Source organism: Coturnix japonica, chromosome 18 (assembly GCF_054131305.1).
Source record: "Coturnix japonica strain WE chromosome 18, WE-NBRP24, whole genome shotgun sequence".
NCBI classification, from domain to species: Eukaryota; Metazoa; Chordata; class Aves; order Galliformes; family Phasianidae; genus Coturnix; species Coturnix japonica.
In genome coordinates, this window is record NC_140680.1 from 6,339,419 (window position 1) to 6,354,819 (window position 15,401).

Below are 15,401 nucleotides of genomic sequence, written 5' to 3' on the forward strand. Positions count from 1 at the left end.
TCCCTCAGAGCAGTTTTGTCAGGGTGTGGGCTGTTAGCTTTTGCTCCAGAGCAGGGCACAACTCAGTGCAGCTGCTAGCCTTGCCTATTCACTTTTGCTCCTGAGCCTGGTAAGGGAACAGGCAGGGGAAGATGCTCCACAAAATGTATTTTTATCTCTGGCACAAGACAACTGGTGGACGTGCACCCGCTGTGTAAGAAAAACTGAAGAAGGTATTACCTCAAACAGGGATGTATTTTATAAATGTACATAGTTCTCAGACTGGCATCTAAGCAGCTAAAGCTTCTCTTTTCTCAGCACCATTTCAATCTTTTATTTGAATTGCAGGAAATGAAGGAATATACCTTGCTTTAAAATACTTTCTATAACATCTGATATTGCCCAGAAGCCTCTCTTCCTCTAGTCCTCCCTAGTGTGCATGGCAGTTACAACCTGCAGCCTTACTCCATCTTCCAGGAAGCCTTGAACCTGATAGCAAGTACAGGCAGCAGCAGCTCCTGGTTGCTGCTCCTCTCATACATGCATAAACAGTGTTACAACAGCTTTTCTTGAAATACAACTGAAAAAGAGAAGCTGCTCAGAGCAAATCTTTACGCACCTGAAGAATTAACTAAGCTTACAGTTGCAAATGAGAAGCCTCCAGCATCACCAATAACCATTTGCAAATTGTGAATGAATTCATCTAGATAAAAAAATTCAGCGGAGTTAGACTCCATACACCAAAACATTGTGAACAGGAAATTACATTATTTAGTCAGACTATCTTCTGTATCTAACTCACATAGCAGAAATGGAAGGATACCAAAATATGGCTTTAAAGAAGTCATGGACAGAACAGTATGGAAGAGCTTCTCTTGTTCTTGCCCTTGATATTAAGCAGGGTGAAGGTGTGTGGCACTGAAGAAGGCACAAGCATTTCCTATGCTGTTCCCATTCAGAAATCCTAGTGCTGAGGTAAGACAAGAGGAAAAATCTTTACTTCTCACAACCAGAAATGTTACTCCTCCCTTGTAAATCATACAGCAATTCCTTCTAGTAATTTCACACTACTAGCTCTTGAATGCTTTCAATGGAAGATAACAGAAACTAACTTATTTATAAGGACATTGTTCAGGGGGTTACTAATGACCAGAAAGTGCATTTCTGACCTATTTCCAGTCATTGGTGCTTTTGTGAAACTCTCTGGCATTTATAAAACTGCTCTCATAGTTTGTCTCAACCATTTAAACCAGTTAGAGACAGCAGGCAGAAATGATGATGTAGAAGTTAGCTTGGGGTTCATTATACTTGCATTCTACTATAAGTTTCTAATTACTGTCATAACTTGTTTTGTTGCTTTTTGACTACATTTTGTAATTGCTAATGCTTATCATATTCATAACACACAATTAGCACATAAAATGTTTCTATATATGGTACATGAAGAACAGAACATTACACAAGAAGCACAACACAAAAAGCAAACACAATGAAGCAAACAAACCATATCAAATTATATGGGAAAGAGCTCATGTCTTACCTATGTTTAAACTCTTTATTTCTTTATAGAAGGGGAACAGAAGGAAAAAGAACAAACAGTTAGCTGAAGAATAGATGGTAAAGCAAACATAGTATTTGTTTTATTTTACAAAAGGACATAGGAGAAGGTACCTCTTTTCAGCACTAGCCTTATCTTGGTTTACAGATGAAGAATGACTGGGAGGGATCCACCTGCCAACTAGTTCCCTAGTATGATACCCCTTCCCTCATCCCCCACCCCCGTATACGCTGCAGAAAGCTTTATGGAGCACTGGGAAAGATTTCAAATGGAAATATATGTGGTCTGGGAGGGAGAGGAACTGGCAGTTTTCTTTATAAAAAGGTGGGAATGGGGAAGCACGGGGATTAGGATATTGCCAGCTATGGGCAACTCTTTCATCAAAACAGTTTTCCAACAAGCAATTTCTAAATGAATTTCTATTACACAGTTTATTTTCTATTCCCCCAGACTCTAAAGAAACACTTAAGATGCATTTTATCTAGATTCTACTTAAGTCAATCAAAGCAAATAGTAGGTTAAAAAACCAAATCTCTTAAGTTGGCAGTAAAATACTGTACAATGGCAGATATGTAGCATTAACTGATGCCTAGTGTACTTTCTAGATGCAAGCCAAATCCTTTGCTTCCTGGAAGTCAATACATCCTCCACATGATAGTGCTTCACTGTGTCTATCATTTCTTTTTAGGAATATACATTGAAAAAATCAGTGAGGTGCATGACTCCTGCAGAACTCAATGCACAGCCCCCAGCCTGCGACATGAAGCACTCGAGTGAAAATTCCTATCAGCCGCTCAGATCAGGTACCTTCATAAAGCACAGTGCAAAGGAAATAAGCACACTGGCATATTTTGTCTTGTACAGCTTCTCAGGATTTATATTGGCTTACATAAAACCCAAACCATTCTGAAATCGAAACAAAGCAATACACTTTGTTGAAATAGATATGGAAGCATGTTATGTTTGATACTTGCTGCAGATTCACTCCAGTTTATACTTAAATGCCTAAGAGCTGGGGGATTAAAGCCATTTGAGTCAGACATTTTAGTATGGTCAGTGAAGCACAGCTACTTCTGTACATAGTGTTTGCTGGAATGGATCCTACCTAATTCTCTTCAGAGAACAGGGGGTAAAAAGGCCACCACAAATCCTAAAAGCCTGGGTGTAAAGTCATTTGCAGCAGCCCAACAGTACTCATAACAGATTCATTGTTCATTGCTAATAGTTGTAGAAGAAGCTAAAGAGACTACACTGTGGAAAACATACGTTCATAAGATAAAGGAAAATGGACAAAAGGAGGATTGGAAGATATTCATCTTCATCTTTATGTTGTCTTTCCTGTTATCCCTCACACATGCTGAGAAGTCTGAGCTGTCTCCTGCCTATGTGGAAACCAAACTTCTCAAATTAGTAATGTTGTAGACCCGCAGAAACTGCTCAGAAACTGTGCCAGTGACTGACATTTGGAGGTGATATGGACATAAATGCCTTACATTAACTACACTAGTTTGAAAATGTTTCTCTTCACCTATAATGCTATAGTCCTGCTCACTAGACAGCAAGGTGGAACTGAACTAGTTGGAAAAAACAAACATCAGCATATTCTGTGTAATGCGGAATTATAGTGTATGCTGATAGAAATGTTTATAGCAGGTCATACAGCCACACCAGCTGCCAATCAGAAAGCACTGGATCATCTATTACTTGTGTGTTTTTTTAAAACCTCTGGAGAATAAGGCAGCCTGATGGCATGTAGGCAGGTGTCGGTGATCTCAGAGCTGATTTGGCCCAAGTCTGATCTCTTTTCTCTTATATAAATCAGAATTCACAACAGGGACATCAACAGAATGACATGAATGGGAGAGAGGTGTGAAATAGAGCTAGGCCTCTTGTTCCTTAACAGCTCTTTAACTCTACATTTCCCCCCACTAATTAAAAAACAAAAGCACAGTAGAAGAAGAGGTATTGGTTACTAAAAAAAATAGTAATAATCAATGTGCTTTGCAGTTATATCAAATTTACAAGAGCACTGATCCTATTGCCTGAGCGGGTTGCAGAGGTATCAAAGGACAGCCAATGCAAGCCACTTCTCATTAGCTTTCTGCCAAATACTCAGTAGTGTATCAACAATAAAGAACAGTTACACAACTTGCAGTTGGAAGCAATAGCTCTTCCTTCTACTAGAGGAACAAAAAAAAGGAGATGAAACAGAAATGGGTGAAGTGGTACACTCTACACTCATGCCCTCCCTGGTAAGTGACAAAACCTCAGTGTTTTGAAAGGAACAGAGATATGATTTTACAAAGAATTCTGATGGTGCAAAGTCACTCTGTATGCCAACTTTTGCTGCACTAGCCAACCTACAGAACTAAACCTACAAGAAAGGGAAAAAAGTGGAAAAGTGGATCTCAAAATTGTTGATGTGAAAACCTCCTTTCTAATCTCTTAAGACTGTTAATTCTTTAATTATCACTACTGCTCAATAGCTAAGGGCAATAATTCTGCATTTTACAAATAAAACTAAAATACATATACAAATGAAACAAATATACAAATACTGTGTCAAATGATCACCACCAGGAGAGAATAAGATGGTGTGCACTACTGGTCTTTCAGTTTGTTTATACACTTCATCCTTCTCTATAAACACTGCTCTGATTAGCTACAGACTTTGAACTCTGCACTTCTGTGCCCCATTTCTCCACTGGAATTTGAATAGGTTGACAGTGACAATGTTTTACAAAATTATAAAAATAATGGTAAAGGCTGATTTAAGCACAGGCTACAGAATCAAAGTCCCAGGACTAACACCTTACCTCAGCTCCAATATGCTAGTAACATTCCTGGATGGGAAGATACGCCGAATGTAATTAAAATCTCCAACAAAGAGACTTCCATCAATTCCCACTGCCAGTGCTACAGGGGCCAAAAGCTTATTTCCTTCTGCAAGACCATTGCAGCTAGGACAGGATATGCTTCTTCGGCGCCCATTCCCCATAATGCTGGTTATCACAGCTGGCTGCTGAGTGAGAAACTGATTTTCTCCATTGCCTTTGTGCAATATACCTAATAACAGACAGGAGGAGAAGTGGTTATTACAGTCATTTGTTACAGGTGACTTCAGGTAGTTCTCCTTTCAGCAGCTGCTGTTAAGGACTGAACAGTGATATGATTTCAATGCTTGGCTCTCCAGCAGTGCAAAAACAGCTGAATAGGTCTGCAGGAGTAAACAATAAAGGTGTAATGAGGATTCTCTGTTAAAAAACACACACATACACAGCTACAAACACAAATCCAAGCTTAAACCCACAGTACTTTGGTCTTCATTATGAAAGAAAATGTCATCATACATCCCTCCAGGCTGGCACAGTTGTTCAGGCTGTCTTAACTGTGAAGTGAGGATGCCAGCAGCACAGAGGACATGTGCACCTGTTAGTGCACCCTGATCCTCTGAATCCAGTTTCTTGTGTTGCATTTTTTTTGGAATTTTTGCTAACTTTATTCTTCTATTTCCACCTCTCAGTTTTTCCTTGCACAAATGGAGATGATAGAAAAGAGGTCAGTGCAGAAAATGAAAGCCACAACTCCTAGAAGAGCTCCTATGGATCACTAATGAAAGACAAGAGGGGAGCTAGTGGTAAGGTCCTTATTAGGTTTCCAGAAAGGCCTTTTAGATGGGTTTTCCCTTTTAAACACACTTGTTCTAAAAGTACATATCTGTTCCAAGAAGGGAGTTTTCAATGCCATCAAAGATTGTAGAAATCTGGCTGGATTTATTTAGCCTCATGTTCTTTTAGAAATACCGTTGTGTGACTCTAACATAAAATAACTGGCTCCCCGGGGACAAGTACAGCTGCCATCACTGCTGTCACCAGTGAATATCATGCTCTATCCAAATGGCCATCTCAGAAGCATTTGATCTGCTGCATGGCACTTAAAAATGTGTTCAAATAGCCTGATCTTGCCTGTTCTGAATGCTCCTTCAGGTTTCTTGGACAATAATATATTGTGCAAGTTGCTGATGCAGAGTATTCCTGCATGAAAGAGCAGAAAAGCTGCACAAAGCACTTAGCAGGAATGAAACGAAATGTATTCCCAAGCATTCAACTCCTTAGCAGTCTTTGAGAAAATGTGAAGCCTAAGAATATTCATTTTAGGATACTTAAAGATAAGTGAGGAAAAAAATCTACAACAGGTGTCAAAAGGAAAAGACAAATAAGAATCAGTGTCTTGTCAGAGTCTCATACTCCTTTGAAACCCTACCTCAGACTATAATGGAAAAGGACAAATTAAGGGAGGTGGTAATGAATGTGGTTAAGGAAAAGAACATGGAAGGAAGACAGGAACTAATTACAGGGGAATGAATGAACAACGGAACAGAGGATGAAGATCTGGATTTCTAGAAAGTGATGCTGGCAGGAGGGTACAAAGTCAGTTGAAATTATACAGATACTTTCTGACAATTGAAACATGTTCCATTCCTTACTAAGCTAAAGGTGAAACAAAAAGAGAGAAGAAATCAAATTTTGCAAAGGGTAAAGATATTGTAAATAAGAAGCATTCACAGTCAAAACTCCATATAGCTCAGAAAACTTGTGGAACTAACTCACCACTCTTGACGTTAAGTACATGATGCTTATCCAGAGACCATCCTCCTAGATTTGAAGGATCTAGTTCAAACCCTTGTAGCAGCGCTGTCCTTTTCTCCCACAGAATCAAACTGGGACAAGTTTCATATTCAAAACCCACAGAAACTGAAATAAAAATAAAAATATAAATCACCTATAATTGCTGAACAGACACTGAATTAAATGTCCAAGGCACATTCAGATGGGTCATAATTCCAGTCCCCAGTAACCTCAAACAGATGAAGTAATTACATTTCCCTCTTTTCATCTGCAATATTAAATTCAGATCTTTGACTAAACCCAAATTTTAAGCTTCTTTCGCATGTACTCTGCAGGGATCAGATCCCTTTTATTGAACAACTGACTTTGGGAAGTAACTGCTTTGGTCAAAAGAGAGCAGGAAATATAATTAAAAGAATTATAATAATATTCTCCTATCGGGTAGCAGGACAAGATCAAATTCTTAATTTGCCGGATGTTCACAGTGTGTATTGTGCTCACTTCACATGCACTGTACATACAGTGACAACTGTGTGTGGTTCAAGCACGCACACACAGTGTATTACTCAGGAAAGCAATATCTCATGCAAGAATTTAAGAAAGGAACTGTGGCAAAGAAGATTTTAGCAAAATATGGAGAACAACTATTTAAGTAAATTTTTCATTCCATGTTGGCACATCTCCAATACATTTTTAGCAATGTTACAACAAAATCTTTCTTGATATTCAAATGAAAATGAAAACTTAAAAACATTGTGATGATCACCCATTTTCCCACCCACTAGAACGAAGATGTATAAGTAAAGGTACTAAACGTAGCTATAGTACTGCTAGATTAAACAGCAATAGGAAAACGATCTCATTTCAAACGCCCTACAAGGGGCTGTAATAACAGCATGCAGGAGATACCAAATGCATTGCAGAATGCCAGTCACTGCAAAACAAATACAAGATTTATTTGTTAACTGAAAGAAAGGTGCAGCTATGGACTACATTTCACCTAAGTCCCTGTGACCAGCTTATTCCACTGGCTGCTTAGGAAACACAGACACAGTGGTAGCCTAGAGCCTCTGAATGTGCTCCTCAATACATAAAAAGAACATGATAAAAAAGTACAATGTAAGGAAGACAAGAACTGTTCTGGTTACATCTGCTTCTCACAGAAAAACTTTGCCACTTTCTTACTAAAAACTGCAAGTGGAAAGCTACTGAGCTTGTATACACTGACTTACCTACAGCATCTGACAACCCGTACACCTTCTGACCATATGCATCTGTTTTGTCCCAGATAAACGTATAAGCCAAGTTGGGAGATGCCTGAAATGATTTTTGAAAAAGATGTCCTTCTACTGCGACCATCAAATGAACTTTGATTAGATTCAGTGGCACAAGTGATTGAGTCATGATGATCTTAAGTAAGGATTTATATCCAGCAGTACGGGAACTCAGGTAGATCAGCTTTATACTTGAGCCGGGAACCTCAATTTCTTCATGAAGAACCTGAACAGGGAAAAGATCAAACACTTTACAGTACTGCTTTGGTGGTTTTTTTGGTTTTTTTTTTTTTTTCTTTGAATATCAGATACTATTCTAAGCTAATAATATCCCTATGACCTAATGACTTTCTACTACTGGTAATGGGTATCTTCAAATCAGTGCAGTGACAGAGTTCAGCTGATGTTTCTGGTTAAAATATTATTTGGTGTCTGCATATGCCTTTATTTGTAAGAATCCACTGCATAAGTAAAATAAGAGCAAACAGTTTTACAGTAAGTTACGTGAAAGGGGAATACAAGAAGATACAGCTAAAGGAACCTGCAATTTCTACCAACAATTTATACAAAGTAAATAGTAACCAAGTAAAAAAGTGAAAACAAGTGAATTTTTATTTGTCCTAAATGGCATACGAGAAATTGGGACTGGGCTTAATACCAGACACCAAAGCCTTTGCAAAATTCTCTTGAAACACCTAAGCTGTGAACTGAAATACAGATATATACTCATATACTGTGCGATAATGAGAAGGTGCAAGGTAGTCAAAGATAAACGAGTCTGGGTAACATAAACCTAGGATATCTACTACAGACTTCATTAGAAAGCTTGTTATCTGTCAGAATGAATGCAACACTACATAGCTTTCTGCTGTGGCAATTCCAAATGGTGGTCGTGTCAAGTGCTTATGTCAACAATAGCATCTGATCACCAATTTCTATATGTTTCTCTCTGTTCTCACCTGGGTTTCTGGTACAATGGGATTTCGGCCAGGAGCATCACTGAAGAAAGTTGACAGTGGTGATGAAATGATGACTGGATCAGGTCTGACAAAGCCACTGAGATCACAGCTAGGAATGGAGTTCTCCTCTGTCTTCATTACAAGCGTGTCCATGGCATAGAAGCTGTTCCATGGCAGCCAAACTGTTCTTTCCTGACTCATAAATGGGGCCCGTTCAAAGTGCAAAGTTAGGGATGATCCACCATTTGCAACCAAGTCAAACCTAAAGAAAGGCAGGCTTTAGAGGCAATGAGACTGAATGATCCAAGACATAACACTCGTGGCTAAAAGAATGTCATACCACTGTACATGTTTTAAGTGTCCTGCTTCAAAGGATTTGTCATGGGATGTGAACCTCTGGAAGCAAAATGACAGACTGAAATACAGTCAAGGCAAGCAGCAATTTGTAGCCATCTGGACAAATGTCCCAATACATTATAAAATCTGCATTAATAATTTCAAAAAAACCCACCAAACAAGCACATGCATTACTGCAAGTCCCCCATATACACAGAACCAGCAGAGAAAGCAAGTAAGCAATGTGCTGGGCACTGAATTATTCCTTTCCCAACAGATGTTGTCCATCAAGAAAAGTAATGGGATGGATGGCAGGAAGAATAATAATGAAAAGTTTAGCTGTTTCTGTTCTACAAATGTGGTAAGAATTACTGTACCCAGAATTACTGTTGCTACCATTTTTCATAGAGATTAGATATTTACTCCCAAGCCCCTACAAAATTACAGCAGCAACGTGGAGCTCTGCAGGAGTTCTGAAATTTGTCCTAAAGGCACAAAATAATTCAAGGTTGTTCTGACAACAGAACTGATCAGTTGTTTTGTGTAAACAGTAATGTAACAAATTACTTGATGATTTAGATAATTTATTTAGATCTAAATACAAGTTCAGCTAACATATTGCTGTTGTCTTAAACCACTGAAATCAATAATATTACACTATAATTCTAACACTAAGATACTCTGGAAATGTGGACGTGAAATACTCAATAGTTCGACTGATTCATATTAAGTAATTCAATTCAACTCTTTGTATGAAAGATAAGAAAAAATGGCAAATGTTTGCAATGAATGTGCCATAACTATACTTACTTAGTCTTAGTTACCACAGCCAGTAAACCAGATAAACCATGACACATCAGTTTTTATTTTTCTGAAACTGTCTGCATTTCAAATCAAATGATACAAGGGGGAAAAAGCTCATCTTTGCACAGCAGGAGAATGTCTAAATACAGTCAATTAGAATCTTTTGAGTATATTCTACCCTGAAGAAAGTCAAAATATAGCAGATCTTCAAAAAGAGAGATAGAAGGGAACTTTTAACAAAAAAAAAATATATATATATATATATAAATATATTTCCCCAAGCAACATTCTTTGGCCTTGCATTTTAAGCTAAAATATTTCTGCTCTCAGCTGGGTATTACTGTAGTCCATGAATGTTTTCATAGATACAGAGCAATTTATTTGAAGTGAGTGTGACTGCTAACACATTATTATCAGAAGTCAGCCTTTTCATATTTACTTTCATTTAGCATTCAAAATGCCATGTGAAAAATTACTTTGGTGTTTACTTATTAGCTCTTTGCCCTGGGAGGAATGAAATGCACGGTACCACATGGCTCCAATAGATTGCACCATCTGTTAATCAGCAAAGATACTACATAAAATAATAGGTCCTCAATGAAAGAAGCAAACTCACATGCCATCCTGACGAGTGAGGGTATAGCCATACTTTGGATACTTGACAAAAGACACGTTGACCCCAACTAGAGGCGTTCCATCTGTAGTCACCACTTGGCCTCTTATAAGAGACACAAGACTTGAAAAGAGAATAATGAAAGGTAATGAAGTTAGTTACGAAAACAGTTACAGTGCTTATAAACTGAGCGGTGGAACACATGTGCCTCATTTACTCTAAATTCCACTTGCTTCAAGGATTACTAGAATACTGAAGGTAGCACCCAACTCCCTCTGTTTAATTAAATGAAGAAAATGTGTATCTATGTGTTGAGGCCAGTAAAGATGGAATAGGACCTGATGCCTTCCCTTGGGTTGGACCTCAGATGCAACTGACTAATGAGGCCTTGCAGAGGCTTTGCCACCTCACATGCAGCCAAGCCAGAGCTGTGACCCTGAAGTACCATGGAATGATGACCCATCAATGCTCAGAATATCCAGCCTGGTTACAATGCTATGTCTGTGGATGCCTCAAACACTTTAAAAATACGGTGTAATGGTATACCTCCATTTTAGACAAATTATTTTCCAAATTATGGCCCATGAACATTCATCTTAGGGAGTGACTGACCTCTGTGCACTACACACTGGTTCCTGATCTGTAATCCTTCCTTTTCACTTTGTCAGCTGGAGAAAAGATACGACATCAGCTTTATGCACAGGCAAAATAAATGGCTTTCGTAGCCACCAGGCTACCCACTTTGCTTAAACTAAAGGGAATGAAGATTGGTTATTCCCATACAATTGGGCACAGTCAGACTTCTCTTTTGAGAGCACTTTGCTGCTGGAGAGCATGCAGCAGGCACATACTGCTGGACTGCAGCCTCCTGGAAGCAGCAGCCCCACTCCTCCCTGCTCTGCTGCTCCCTGGCACGGTCGCCTGTTCCTGCCTCTCTCCCTGCTCTCATAGATGGAGAGGATACTCCATCTCCTGGCTCCCTTCCTCCCACTTCCCAATCCTGACAGAGGCAGACTGGTGAGAAAAGAAAGATGTGTAAGAAAAAGAGATGAAAAAGAGAAGCACCTTGCAAGAAGGACAACAGCACTGTGCTTTGCAGGTGTAAAGTATTCTATACTAGCACTAAGCACTTCTGGCATGGTCCACCACCTCTGATTGGTAGCTATAGAGAGCCAGGAAACAAAAAGGCCCATTTCTGAGCCGGCTCTGCGCTGGCAGGGCTGGAGCTGCCTACAACGCTTAGAAGGCTTTGGGCACACCAACAGACACAGAAACCTGACAGCAAAGATTCCTGGACCTTGGCCAAACTGTGGGATGAGGGGATTAAAATGGCTTGTGTTGTGCCAAAAACAGACAAATTTAGTTCAGTTCTGGGACAGCTATAAGGCCTGCATTGTCCCCTATTCATGCATTTCTAACGTGATGTACGTATCAGATGTGCATATTCATTTCCATTAGTCGGAAACAACCAGGGTTGTTTTCAGGCCTCTTCTGCTATTTCTGAAATGCTCAGGATGCTGTGATGTATATTTCTAAGTGTACTATCCACGCTTGTATGAAGCACTGTGCTCTTTTATAGTAACACATACCACAGGGTTTTTTTGGGTAATCTTTTAAGAGGCCATATGTAAAGAAATATTAAAACATGTGAGGTGCAAATAAAACAGGATTGAGACCCCTGCCAAATCAGAGCACTATAAAACTTTATGAATTTAACATTTCTATCTGGATTTTTCAGAAAAGTCTCAGATCTGAAGTAGCCAACTCTTGCTCAGGCTAGATTTGTAATTCTTTGAACATTCTTACACGAATAGCTTGATTATTTCCAAGTTAACTGCTTGAAATTAAGTAAGATGGGTGTTTTCAGCTGTTTGGTTTTGTTTTTTTTTTAAATGAAATTTAATTTTCTTAGCAATTACAACTAAGACTATATTATAGCATTATTTACATCTACTCTTCAAACTCATGCACTTTCCATTGTTGTACACTGCAGTCTTCATAAATGATGAAGCTCAGAAGCTCTTGCTGAGTGGAAGAAACCTGCTTCTAGATGTTGCCAGTGCGTTAAAATGCTAATAAAACTCAAGTGTTATAAAATAAAAGCAATAATATAAATTGCAACAGAGCACAATGGAATCGATTGCTGAGATGGAAACACAAGAATGACCTGAAAGCAGCATCTCATGTAAAAACATGAACAAAAGCTCTAGGAGATATTTTCTCACACAGTGCAAACACGTAGATGCAATGTCATATTTATAGCATGCTACCTGCTGTTGAAGGGATTTTCTCCTGGAATGATATGAGTGCTGTCCTTCCCCACTAAGAGCTTGATTCGATCATAGAATGACTTCACAGCTGGTGAACCAGAATGGCTCTGTTGTATGATGTCAAGAGGATCACGGGAACCTCGGCACAGCAGGCTGTTTTGACAAGTAGACTGGAGGCAGCAGTCTGGGTCTAGGCAGTCAACCAAGCCATCTGAAAGCCAAGAATCATCAAGATTCAGTCAGCTGCACAGTGCTATCAAGCAAAAATATCTAATGGACATCTCAAGGCACTGGGAGAAAATGTTAGTGCATGCTCTTCATAGCATCCCTGTGCCAGAAAACGGGTAACTGAACTAGAAATACAACAAGGATAAGACTTTCTTAAAGTACACCAACCATTAATGTGAATTATAACTGTATTAGAGGAGAATCAAGCCCAAAAGAAATCTATTAAGGGCTGAAATGAGGAAAAATGAATAGCAGAAGGAGTAAAGGATTCTCCAACTGATTGCTTTACAAAGTTTTTAGATCTACATGCTGGCCTATAAGAGTCCTACAAGGAATTATGACATTTAATTTCATTTGTTAAATCTTGGGAGGGAAGGAGATGGGCTGAAAAAAGTTACTGTAATAATTGTGTAAGGAAAATAAAAATTATGCTGCATCCACTTTGATAATTTATAGGGAAGTGCTTCTGCAATTCACCTCTCATGAACATCTGAATGACAACCTGGCCATGTGCTTGGGGTAAGAAAGGATCAGCCACAAAATTGGTGGGCTCAGCCATCATATTACACATTACTTTGTCCATGAAGAATATTTGTTAAGAAGCATTTTAAAAAATAATCATAATCACTGGGAATTGAAGTGCAGTCCTCAACAGGGAGACCAATCTGCATAGGCAGATGAATCACAGTTCTTTTTATCACATATGGTAACAGCTTATAGCATCATTCCTTCCCTTCACGTCATTATTTAAATGTTTTCTCTTAATGGAGTCCTACTTAATAGCTCAGTACATTAATAACTGTTTTCTTTAAAGTATTATCTGTAAGAATTCAGAAATATTCATTCGTCTACTTTTGAGAAATCACAAAAATCAGGCATCCAATCTGCAAGTCTGTAAACTTTCAGAGACACTGCAAGGCACATCAGACTCATCTGCTGAGTACAGACACGGCCAGGGCACGCTCTGCATCACGGACACAGGGAAAAGCATTCCAGCAGGTCAGCTGACAGTTGTGGCTCAGAGAAAGAGCACGTCTCATTTATTTTCAAGATTTTCCAAACAGACCAGCACTATGTTAAGAGTGGAAGGGGAAAAAAATCAACAATCAACTACAAGCAGCTTTCTTATTTTACAATTAACCCAAATTTCCAGTAGAGTGTTTGTGCCTGAAACAACGGACTCTGACTTAAGAACAAAATTGCCAAGGTATGCTGACAATTCTTTCATTCAGCCCACTAAGGAAATTTAAGTTAGACAAACTATCTTGCTGTAAGAGCTATAGATTTCCTTAAGGTCAGTTGCCTATTCACATTAGGAGTTCCATTCATCTTGAAATCCTTCCCAACATGGCGGTACATACTATTATTTTTATTTTTATTTTGCTGCAGTCTGTTTTCCACCCATTTCCTGCCATCCCCAGCTTCAGACTATAACTGAAAGCGATTTCTCTCTTAAGCTCTGGGAATTTTTTCGTCTCCATTCTTCTCTTTTCTTGGTTTGTGGCACTTCTAAAACTACAAACTTAGAGCTGTCCACCATTTAGTCCACTCAGTTCTTTTACTCAGACAACTGTCAGTGAAGAGAATCCTATCAGCAGTAACAGCAGAAACAAAATAGAGGATATAAATTACTCTTTCTGACAAATTTACATTTAGCTGTTACAGCTGCCTCGTATTTTTGCTACACCTGTTATTATAGGTGAGCGTGTTATGTCTGTAATGACCTCATCATGCAGCAAATTATGGGCTGCTGTGACCGAACACTTCTGACGACACCATGAACTTTCAAATGGCATATCAATCTCAGTGTCCTGTCAGTCAACAGAATCACATCTTTATGCTGGCAAGCCCCTTTGGATATCGCCTGACATTGCAATCTTCAGTAAATTACCCTGTCACTGCCAATCTTACTGTTATCTCACAAACAATCAAGCAGGCAATCACACTGCTTTGAATTGCCAGTTCAGGACCTGGGAGGCTAAAAACATCTCCATTCCATGCCAGGGAAAAACCTGTGCATGAGTTGTTTCATGCAGGAAGGTTTTCACACATTATGGGAATTCATGCTTGCACAGTTTCATATACTTAGAGGAATATTTCAAATATTATAACATAATTATACACACACAATCTATTTGTTTGGATCATTATCCTTTTTAAAATGTATTGCTGCAGACTCTCTCAAGGTGAGTCTCAGAGTGAGTAACCTTCATCATACTCTGAAAAACCTTCAGTTATGCCTTTGTTCTATGATCACAGAAAGTAGGTACGCTCTTGTCCCACTGCAGCCCAGGTTTTGGTTGCTTCAAGGGCACCTCTTTGACTCACGTTTGACCTGGTGTTCGGGTCCTTTACAGAAGAGCTGCTTTGCATTGGGGTGCCCCTTTATGATCTGGTGAACAGGGCAGCTTGTCCCGAGGTGCAGCACTTTGCAGTTTTTGTTGAACTGTGTGAGGTTCGGCTCAGCCCACTTCTCCAGCCATATTGTACCACGAAGTATGAAATTAATAAACTGTTGTGCAATCACTTAGTTGCATTTGACTTAGCTGATTAAAATCAAGGCTAGAAAAAAATGCACCTTCTATGAGAGAAAACTGCCATAAGCATGAATTTTAATTAGAATTCGGGACTTTGTTTTTAATATATATTTCAGAAGTTGTCATCTTCCAGATTTCCTTGGGCATGCTGAATTATTTATACAGTTAATTCAATGACAAAAACCTCACCATAGGCCTCATCGAGATATCACTGC

At 39.0% G+C, this 15,401-nt stretch overlaps 1 protein-coding gene across 36 annotated transcripts in view; it reads right to left on the reverse strand.

Annotated features, from left to right (window-relative positions):
* The window catches only part of TENM2 (teneurin transmembrane protein 2), a 1,410,959-nt gene that overhangs the window by 23,394 nt on the left and 1,372,164 nt on the right, over positions 1 to 15,401 (reverse strand). For 30 of the 36 annotated variants that reach the window (XM_085518796.1, XM_015875933.3, XM_015875927.3 and 27 more), the window contains 7 exons: positions 12,422 to 12,632; positions 10,155 to 10,274; positions 8,399 to 8,660; positions 7,398 to 7,665; positions 6,148 to 6,291; positions 4,354 to 4,603; positions 1,520 to 1,540 (listed from right to left, as the gene is read on the reverse strand). In XM_085518796.1, the coding sequence (XP_085374922.1) occupies positions 1,520 to 1,540; positions 4,354 to 4,603; positions 6,148 to 6,291; positions 7,398 to 7,665; positions 8,399 to 8,660; positions 10,155 to 10,274; positions 12,422 to 12,632 (1,276 nt within the window). The remainder of the gene's footprint in view (positions 1 to 1,519; positions 1,541 to 4,353; positions 4,604 to 6,147; positions 6,292 to 7,397; positions 7,666 to 8,398; positions 8,661 to 10,154; positions 10,275 to 12,421; positions 12,633 to 15,401) is intronic. The other 6 variants (XM_085518812.1, XM_085518804.1, XM_085518802.1 and 3 more) reach the window with 1 other exon arrangement.